The following is a 9,839-nucleotide window of genomic DNA, read 5'->3' as shown; positions in this document are numbered from 1 at the left end:
CGAAGGTAGAGCCAGTCCCAGCCTGCAGTGGAGGGATTGAGAAGGGCTTTGGGAGTTGTCCTGCTCTAGCCCTGGTTTGGGGACCTGTCAGAGCCAGAGGGAAAGTATAGGCACCTGATCAAGCCCCCTGCTCAGCTATGGCCCCAGGGCCACCCTGCAGGCAGGTCTGGGGGTCCAACCTGTCTGCAAAGCTCAGCCCCGCAGGCTGTGTAGCCCAATGTCCCCTTCAGGAGGGACAGCAGTGCCTGTGTGAGCTGGCACCTTTGTGTCCGACTTTCTGCTGGGTCAGTTGTCCCCTATTACTTTGATCTGATTTCAATTTGAAAATAAACTCATCCTGGGCCAAAAAACTCTCATGCTCAGACTGCGGTGAGCAAAGGACCTGAGTTTCCGTGCTGTTTGGTGTCAGCTCTGCCTGCTGTGTGCTTGGGCAGTGTTTTCCTCCATCTCCCAAGATCTTCTCGGCTGGCATCGCCTGGGTTTTAGCATCAAGGCGAGTTTAAGCCAGGGCTTGAGTGCCTCGGCTGGGCAGGCAGCTGCTGGGCACCGCCTGAGCTGGGGCTGCTGCTGGCGGCTGCTCAAACCTTGGCTGAGTTGAAGGTGGATGTTTTGAGTCTCCTGTGTTTGGGACACCCCCCTACCTGCCACCAGGAAAAAAACCCCAAACAAACAAAACCAGAACAAAAACCCAAAATGAAACAGTTGTGTTTATTTTTTTTTTTCCCTGTTCTAGCTGTCTTGTCAATCCTGATCCCCTTTCACCCATTCCTGCACTCTCCAGCTTCCTCTGTACTTGCCGCTCTTGGAAGTTGCTTCTGCTGTGGTTTTGTTCTGTTTTATTGCTCTTATGCATTGACCCTGCCAGAACTGGAGCCTTTTTACTCTTGCGCAGTGATGACTTCGGCTCCTCAAGAGCTGCCTTGCTCCTTCTATTACACCTTACACCCTACACCGGCCCCAAGCAGGATGGCTGCTCCCCGGGTTGGCGGGACGCTGTGGGGGGCACGAAAGCCAGTGGAGAAGGGGCAGAGGCTCTGTCTCCCAGGGCCCCGCTGGAGCCAGTTTCTATTTCTGTGGAATCGGCAGCGGAGACCGGACCCAGTTCCACGTTTCTTTTAGGATTTAGCGGGGCGTGTTGGCTCGCAGCCCGCAACCAGTGGCTGCTGGCAGGGCTGGTGTCAGTGTCAGATAGTGGGAGCCGTGTCTCGTCCCCTGTGGGGCTGACGGCCGGGGCCGGAGCTCCCGGGGGGAGGCAGCTCTCTGTCCCCGGGGGGGGCTGTGGGGTCGGGGGGGGGGGGGGTGTCCTTCTCCTGCTGCCCTTGCCGGGCCCGATCCTGGCAGCAGGGAGCGGGAGCAGGTAGGCCGCAGGGTGGCAGCAGGGGACGGGCGGGTGGGCAGGGGGTGCTGAGCCCCTTGGGGTGGCCTCTGGGCAGCAGCGCCTTCTCTCCACGGCACGGGGCGGCGGGAGGAGGCGTGCGGGCCCCCCCCGGGGAGCTGTGCTGTGCTGTGCTAGTACTGGCTGCTTTAATTATCACCGCTTCTCATTAATTACGGGCAAGAGAGATCTGGGTGAGGTGTAATTGCGCCTTGCCGTGCTGGGCTGGGCACGCTCCCAAAGGCACCTGTGCTCTCTGACCTCATTGGGCAGCCTGTGACCTCACGCAGAGAGGGCGAGCCTGTTGGCTGAGCGCCGTGTGACCTAATGGGGAATGGGGACGCTGGTTGGCTGAGCTCCCCGTGACCTCCCTGGGGAAGCTGTGTGCTCACTGGCTGAGCCCGGGCCTTAGGGAGAGCCTGTGAGCCCATTGGTTGGGCCCTGTGACATCATGGAAGAGCAACGATGATCACTGGCTGAGCACTGGGTGACCTTGGGGGGGACGACTGGGTGGTGGTTGGCTGAGGGCTGTCACCTCATCAGAGAGCCCATGACCTCACACCAGAGCCTGTGTGCTTACCCACTGGCCACTGTGTGACCTCAGTGGCGAGCCTGTGACCTCACAGGGAGCCGCACACTCATTGCCTGGCAGTGAGTGACCTCATGAGGTAGCAGGGTGCTCATTGGCCAGTGGTGTGTGACATCCCGGGGCTGCCTGCGACCTTACAGGGAGCGGGACGCTCCTTGGCTGGCAGGGTGTGACATCCCAAGGCAGTCCATGACTTCACAAGGGCATGGGACGCTCATTGGCTGGCAGGGTGTGACGTCCTGGGGCAGCGCCTGGCTTCACAGGGGAGGGGGAGCCTCACCGCTTGCTGGCGTGTGACATCCCGCGCCGGCCCGTGACCTCATGGGCGAGCGGGCGCTCATTGGCTATCAGGGTGTAACCTCATGCGGGAGTGAGCGCTCATTGGCCGTCGGGGCCGTGACCTCACGGGAGACGGGCTGCTCGGTGGCTGTCGGGCCGGGAGCCCCGCGGGGCGCCGCCTGGCGGGCGCGGGCGCGGGCGCTGCGGAGCGCCGATTGGCCGGCGGGCTTGACGGGGCGGGGCGCCCCCGCGCGCCCGCCGTCGCCTCGCGCCGCCATTGGCCGCCCCGGCGGACGCCCGCGGGGCGGGGGGCACGTGCCGGCGGGAGCCGGAGGGGGGGGGGTGGGGGGGAGGAGGCGACGGAGAGGGCGGGGCGGCGGGCGGCGATTGGCCGGGGCGGCGCGCGTGCCCGCGGCTGCGAGCGAGGCGGGCGGGCGGGCCGGGCGGCGCATGCGCGGGGCGGCGGGGGCAGGCGGCGATGGCGGCGCGGGGCTGATGGCGGCGGAGGCGGCGCTGCGCTGAGGGAGCGGTCCCGCCCGGCCCGCCATGGGCAACGAGGCCAGCCTGGAGGGCGGCGGCGACGACGGGCAGCTACCGCCCGCCGCCGCCGCCGCCGCCGGGGCCCCGCCGCCGCCGTCCGCCGCCGCCGCCGCCGCCAAGCCGCCTTCAGCACCGGGCGGCGGCGGACAGCTCCCGGGCAGCGCGCCCGCGCCCGGGCCCAGGTCAGAGCGCGGGGGGCAGCGGGGCGGGCGGGAGCAGATGGGCCGCAGGGGTTGCGGGTGGGCGCGGGGTGCGGGCTGTGGGTGCTGGCAGGGGGCGGGTGCGTGGGGCGGGTGCGTGGGTGCCGGTGCGGGGTGTGGCGGTGGGGCGCAGGGGGTGGCTGGGGGGCACGCAGGCGGGAGCTGCCGCTTGGGTGGCGGGTAAACGCGGGCAGGCGGGGTAAGAGAGGGGCGTGCAAAGGGCGAGAACCCACGGGAGAGCGGGGTGCAGCCGTGTGGGGTGTAGGCAGGCAGGCAGGGAGAAGGCAGGGGGTGCGGGCAGGGAAGGGAGGCGGAGTGGGGCTTAGGGAGAAGAGCGAGGCACCCGAGGCAGGTCACGGCTGGAGGGTGCACCCCAGGGGAGCCGGCAGCTCGGGGACCCCCGTGGGTGCTGCGGGAGGGCAAGGGTGTGGTTTGGGGCTTGGGGCGGGAGAGGGGCGGCTTGCCCTCAGTGAGGAGCGCGGTGTTTTGGGGGGGCAGGAGAAAGGTGGGTGCTGCCCGGTGGGCAGAGGTGCAGCAGCGAGGGCCGGGGCGGCCGCAGGGGGAGCGGGGTTAGGAGGAGGGAGGGATGTGGTTTGGGGTTGGGGAGCCTGGCATGCGGTTGGGCGGGGGGGGGGGGGCCGGTTAGGGTAGGGGGCCAGTGCCTGGCTGCACGCGGCTGACAGCAGCGGGGCATGCGAGCGAGCACCCCGAACACGGCCACCCCAAACGTGGCCACCCCAACCGGAGCCAGCACCAAACGGGAAAGGCCGTTATGTAACAGGAGGGACGTGCAGCCCTGCCAGGAGTCATCGGTGCAAAAGCTCGCGGGGAACCACGCCGAACCGCTCTCCCTCTGCCAGGCAGCGCCAGCCAGGAGGGAGATGCTTCGGAAGAGAGCGTGGGATTAGAGATATTCCTTTTAAAAAAAAAAGCTGATCTTAAAATATCATCCTATCTGGAAAAATGAATGCGAGGAGCAGAAAGTTGCACAGAGGGATGCGGGGGATTCGGCGGGCGGTTTGCCTACGGTGCGTGGCCGAGGCGGTGGTGTTTCGGGCTCTCCGCCTCGCCCGTGCAGCGATGAGCTCTGCTTGTGTTGCCCGTCGCGTTACTTCAAATGAGGAAAATGCAAGCGGGAGCCCGAACGGGAGGCTGCGGTCTCGCCTGGCAGTGCTTTCCTCTCGCTCCCAGCCGGCGGGCTGCAGTCGCTGCTTGCAGGCTGCACCTTAACATCCAGGCGGGATTCAGAGATCCTAGAAGGCGGCCGAGCTGTGGGCAGGCTTCTCTTTGTAAAATCTCTGTTAGCTTTTACACAAGGAGCATGAAAAAATACCTTTGAGTGAAATCGTGCCTGTTTTCCTTTACCTTTTTTCCAGTTCCCCTTGCTAAAGATTCACCAACCCCTCTGCTTCGGACTCTGCCAGCGAGAAGTTGTTCCTAGTCTGCTCGTAACAATTTAAAATGAAATACCTGCAGGGCTATTTAGGCCAGCGTAACAAGATCAGCCGAGGGAGCCGTGCAGATCTGCCGTTTCTGTCCGTTTTTGGCGCTGCCGCGAGGCTCCCCCATTACTGCCTGGGGTCTGCCTTTGCTGTTGTACCAGGGCTGGGGGTCCCAGCAGCTTTGGGGGTCTTGGAGCACACAGGGCTGGTGGGGTGAAGGAGCACAGTCCTGCAGCGCTGACCGTTCTTGCTCCTCTCCTGCCAGAAACACCGGGTTGGTTTTGCTGGCCATGCTCGAGCCCTTGCATGCTGAGCTGACGCTCCTGCCCCTCCTGGGGAGCTGCTGCCAGGGAGCTGCCCTCCTTTGCAATTAATTAACGCAATTAAAGAGGTGGGCCGCGTGAGGCTCTGCGGGCTGGCAGTGAAGGCTGCTGCGGAGCGGTGGTGGGATAGGGAAGATGCTGATCTGTACCAGTGTTTAAAAACCTGAGTGTGGGAGGGGTGTGGGGAGCTGAGATAACGCTGAGGGATTTTAATTCAAGATAACAAAGTGGAAGTGAAGGCAAAACACAGGCCTCGAGAAGAAAGTTGTCTTTGTGAGATGCAGGAGTGGGCACGTAAGATAGACCAGATGTTGTAAAAGGTTTAGCAAAGCGTGGTTCGTGCTGACCGAGCAGCAAGTGCGCGGTGCAAAAAGTGCTGTTCCAGAAATCCCAAGTGACAAGGGAAAGTGAACTTCTCTCAATACTTGGGCGGTAATATTTTTTTTTTCTGAATTAAGTAACTTAAATCTGTACGCAAGTCAATGTAAATCGTAGTAACGTTACTTTTCTGTGTAGTTTTTCACAGCTTGCTTTGTGTTATACAGGGAAATAGTCTGAATAACTTATATATATGTGGTACATTGGATTTCGGGGTCTAGTGTTTAAATTTGTGATAATTGTTTTCAAGAAACTGTGCGTACACCGTGGAGAGGCTTCAGAGAATAGAAAACGTCCTACAGAAGTAATGTCTTCTCACTGGGTTGCAACATTTACCACTGTTTATAAACTTTGATTTTCTGCTTGCGTGCTTTGGGTGAGGCGTGGCAGAGCCGGGGAGCGGCGGTGCTGGAGAATGAAGGGAAGGTGGGTGCAGTGCTCGGCTGTGAGACGGTTGGGCTCTGCCAGCGGGGTGCAGCTCTGAAAAAGGCAAACGTGGTGCAGGATTGCATCAGGCTAGGCATTTTCAGCGCAGATGAGAAGACCTTACCCTTGCGCAAGGCGCTGCTAGAATCTCACTTAGGGTGGTTGTGCCCAGCTCTGGTACTCGAGCAAGGTGCTGCTGAATCAGAGGAAGGAGGGAAGGGTTGCTGCTAGCCCGCCCCGACAAACGGAGCCTCTGTTTCCTGAAAGGAGATGAAAAGATGGAGCGTTATTAACCCATAGGATCAAAGGAACACAAATTGGTTGCGGATGCATTCGGACTGGAAACTTTCCAGCTGCCTGGCAGTGGAGTCCCGGTCTGCTCCTCCAAAGAGACCCCCTAAGCAAAAGGGACAAGCTCATTTTGCAGTGCAGTTGATGGATGGATGAAAAGGGGTTGGATGGCAGAGCAGGGACGATCCCAAGTTTAGAAACGTAGCTTGGAGCATGGTGCTTTAGGTGGATGGTTTTCCTGGTATCCTGAAGAGAGACTTTATTGCTGTTTCTGATCATATTTGTCTGTGCCTGATTTATGTCCGATTCATTCAGGTTTTTGGTCTGTCTGCTGCTCAGCTGCGGAGCTCGTAATAGCCTTTTTTTGATGCCTGGATGCATGAGCTGAGGCTGAAGGATGGGAGGGTGGGGAAGAGGGTCGGTCTCCCGGGAAGCATTGAGGACCGGCCACAAATAAACGGGCTGTCAGTGGGAGCAGCGGTGCTTTTAGCATCACCGTTTCTCCCGAGCTGGGAGATGTGTGTTGCAAACAGCCGGGCTGACTGCTGGGCTTCAAGGTCGGGAGGAAGCCTTCTCCCATGGCACGCCGGCAGAGACCGCTGGGGCCTTTGTTTTCCGTGAGAAAGAAGCCGCTTTACTGAATATGCCAGAATTTCTCAAGCTTCAAGGTAGGCTTGCTGCGAGTTGAAGGTCTTGAAGTGACCAAGAAGGGAAGTTTCCAGTACTGAGTGGTAGCACCTCCCGCGTGTGCTGCGAGCGCTCCCCCGAAGCCTTTGCTTGGCTTGGAACGGCAAGTCACGTGTTGATCCTGTTTACCCTGCTATACATTTAGCATCAGTCTGTTTGGCGGATGGTGGAGCTTGAAGTAAAAAATCAGGTGATAGGAAAGAGTATAGTAGAAACAGGACTGAAAGAAGCAGCCCTCCAAATTAGAGAAAATAACGTAACTTTGGAAAAAACGTTAGTGCAGTTCAGATGCTCCGTTCTGCCCTTTTGGTAGCATGCTTGCATTTGCTGGGTATTGGCTTGTTTTCTTGCCATAAGTACCATAGCAATAATAGGTAATAAGTATATACATAAAAGTAATTTAAAAAAAAAAAACCACCAAGTTTGCCCATTTCTTTTTAAATGGGCACTTTTCACAAGCTTGCAGAAACGAGCAGTCGATGTCCATTTTCATATGACCATGCTAGAAATAAAACAAGACTGTGTGATAGAAAACCAGGCTATGGACAGGGCTTGCACTTGTCTGGAGAGCCAGCTCCATATTTGTTTCCATACGCTGCTGTCTCCAAAGAGACTGAGCCCTGAGCGGGACAGTGCAGAGATGTTACCATCAGAGGCATTGCTGGAAAACCTTTTCCTCAAATACTGAAACAGATTTTTCCTGGCCTTTTGCTGAACTGTGGACTGGCACTCTGGAAAAGCCTGCCACGCACCCACGCTTAGTAAGTATTAGTTTATTTGCTGTAAGAGGGTGAGGAGGGAGCTGAGGCTGGGTTTAAGTGAGGAGGGGAAGAACAGATATGCAACGTTTCAAGCTCATAGAACTTGTGTGAGCAAAATAAAAGGTAAAAGGAGGAGTACAAAATGGCTTACTTGACGGATCAAGTCAAAATATTTGCGGTGCTAAATATCCCACTGGGCTTCAATTTGTCTTCCTCTCCCGTGATGGGCAGGCAGTGTCAGCTGCAACGCTTCTTCCCTTCAGCAAGCGGTGTTTTACATACTTTTGATAACTCTGACAGCAGCCATTAGGCCACTGAATTTAGATGGCACAATTCTGGGTGCTTAAGTAACTCCAAAACCTCTTCTGTGAATGTGCTCATCAATATTCAAAGTGTTTGTCATCAAATATTAATGCCTTTATTTCCAAAACAAATACACAGATTTGCAATCCGCTTCACAGGTTAGGGTTTCTCACTGCTGAAACCAACCTGGATGCTATGCTGAAGGCATGCCTCTTTACCCTTTGCTTTTGCTGTGCGAGGGGCTCCGGGAGGTACCTACGGTGTCCGCTTCTGCTCAGAAAGATAGATGTGGAAGGATTTGGAAGGGTTGGTTTCCTTTGCTCTGTTGGCTCATGCTGGTTGAAAAGTTGGAGGACCCTTCAGCTCCTTCTCGCACAATTTGCAGCTACGGCAGGGCCACTTTTTGTGTGCTGAAATCCCCAGTATTGTTGGTCAGCCTCTTCTGCTGACGCTCAGGAGTGGTGCCGCAACTCCAGTGACCGCATCTGTTGGGGCCGGTGCGTCCCTCCACACCGCGGGTCGTGCCGAGCGGCGTGATGGGCTGGCTTCTGCTTCTCCAACGTGCCTGAATAAAACCGTTTCTTTTCTCTGCGGTGTGAATTGAGCACGTATTTAATGCTTCCCATTATGTTGCCAATTCACCGCAAACATGTATTCAGTGCTGTGGCATATTCCTGCAGTTTATACTGGTTTGGGGAATACTCGATGTGCATCTGGACACCTACCTGACAGAAAAATACAGCCTGCCTGCCGCAAACCTTGCCTCTCTGTGCAGCCTTCTTCAACGATTCCCCGGCTGGGGCTGGCACTATGGCTCACCGCCGGCTGAGGGTGTTTTTCTAGTAATCCTGTTGCAATATCAGACTCATTTCCTACTGTATGAGATGCACCTTTGGAAGGATGTGACAGGCAGTCAGGCTGCAAACAGCATTTCCTAAAAGCAGGTAGCTTGGTAGGGCGAAATGGGCTCCACGGCAAAGGCGTTCTGGTTTTTCACTAAATGCAGAAATAAGATTATCACCTCGTCTTTGCTGATGAGCGCCTCTGCTCCTGGGTGCTGCTTGGGTTTTTTTCGGCTGGTGAGTGGCAGCAAGTGCTGATGGTCATCCCGGTCCCACACATTGTAAACTGAGTGTTGCACGTATTTTCTTCAGATTGAGATCGTCGCTGTTGAGCCATCACTGTGTTTTCAAATGTCTGTTTGAATGACAGATTTGTTATTTTTGCATCAATCTATGGGCACGACTCTTCTTATGAACAGGGTTTTTTTGTCTTTTTTAGTGCCTGGAGGTGCTGAGCTTCAGCGTGACCCCAAAGCGCTGCTGCGCAGCCTGTCAGTCATTGCTGGGCATGCCGTACTGCTTTTCATGTCACTGATGCTGAAAAGTTTTTATAAATACAGTGAGCTGGCTCCTTGCTGAGAACACCTAGCAACTCCAACAAGAGAGCGCAGTATCGTTGCAGTCTATTAATGCTGGCCTGTGCTTTACAGCAAGGCTGGGGGGCTCCTCACCTGTACTTTGCTAATATTTAATGTCAAAGATGACTTAGCTATGCTGATGATGGTATCTCACTGACTCTTGGCCTCTTTATAGCTGACTAGCATGTGTTTGATATCAAAGATAGACCCTGGCCCCATTAACAGACTGGGGGCAGTGGGTTCATGGGGCAGGAGACAGCAGCTCCCTGCCCATGCTGAGCTCCTCAGAGGCATAGGAACATCATCCACCAAGTCAAGAAAAGCTGCTTCAGAATGCAATTTTTCTCTCTCTCTCTCTCTTTTTTTTTTTTTTAAGTGACATAGTTTGGCTTGAGACAAAAATGATGGTATGCCATCCAACCTGACTTCTGGCACTGGGTGGTAAATTCGGTCATGACGGCTAACAAAGGTAAAACAAAATCTGGAGTTTAAGGGTCCAAGCTAGCCAAATGGCAGTGAAATGTATGTAAACAGTGAGCATAAATAAGTGTAGCAGCAGTTTACCAGAGGGTGTGATGGGATATATGATCACACAAAGCTTAAATAAAAGCTTCACCTCCTAAAATATAGTCTTCCTCAGCCCAAAACCAGAGTTTCTGCTATGTACAGCAGATTAGCTGTTCACACTGGCTTTATTTCCCCTGAAGAGGTGATTAAATAGTTTGGTGCATTCTCTTTTGTCAAAAATGATTTAGTTGTGTTTCTAGGTCATTGTCTATAGAGGAAAAATGCGTATATATTTAATGTGGTAAAGTGTATTAGGCA

The 9,839-nt window shown here is 55.8% G+C and overlaps 1 protein-coding gene across 3 annotated transcripts in view; it reads left to right on the top strand.

Moving 5' to 3' along the window:
• The first annotated feature begins 2,682 nt into the window (after positions 1-2,682).
• Positions 2,683-9,839, top strand: part of BSN (bassoon presynaptic cytomatrix protein) — a 97,270-nt gene continuing 90,113 nt past the window's right edge. For all 3 annotated transcript variants that reach the window (XM_052776507.1, XM_052776506.1, XM_052776504.1), the window contains exon 1: positions 2,683-2,965. In XM_052776507.1, coding sequence (XP_052632467.1) covers positions 2,790-2,965 — 176 coding nt within the window. In that variant the 5' untranslated portion in view covers positions 2,683-2,789. The remainder of the gene's footprint in view (positions 2,966-9,839) is intronic.

This window comes from Harpia harpyja, chromosome Z (genome assembly GCF_026419915.1).
Source record: "Harpia harpyja isolate bHarHar1 chromosome Z, bHarHar1 primary haplotype, whole genome shotgun sequence".
In the NCBI taxonomy this organism is placed as follows: Eukaryota; Metazoa; Chordata; class Aves; order Accipitriformes; family Accipitridae; genus Harpia; species Harpia harpyja.
The sequence above is the reverse complement of the archived record's forward strand: the minus strand, read 5'-3'. Positions and strand labels throughout refer to the sequence as shown.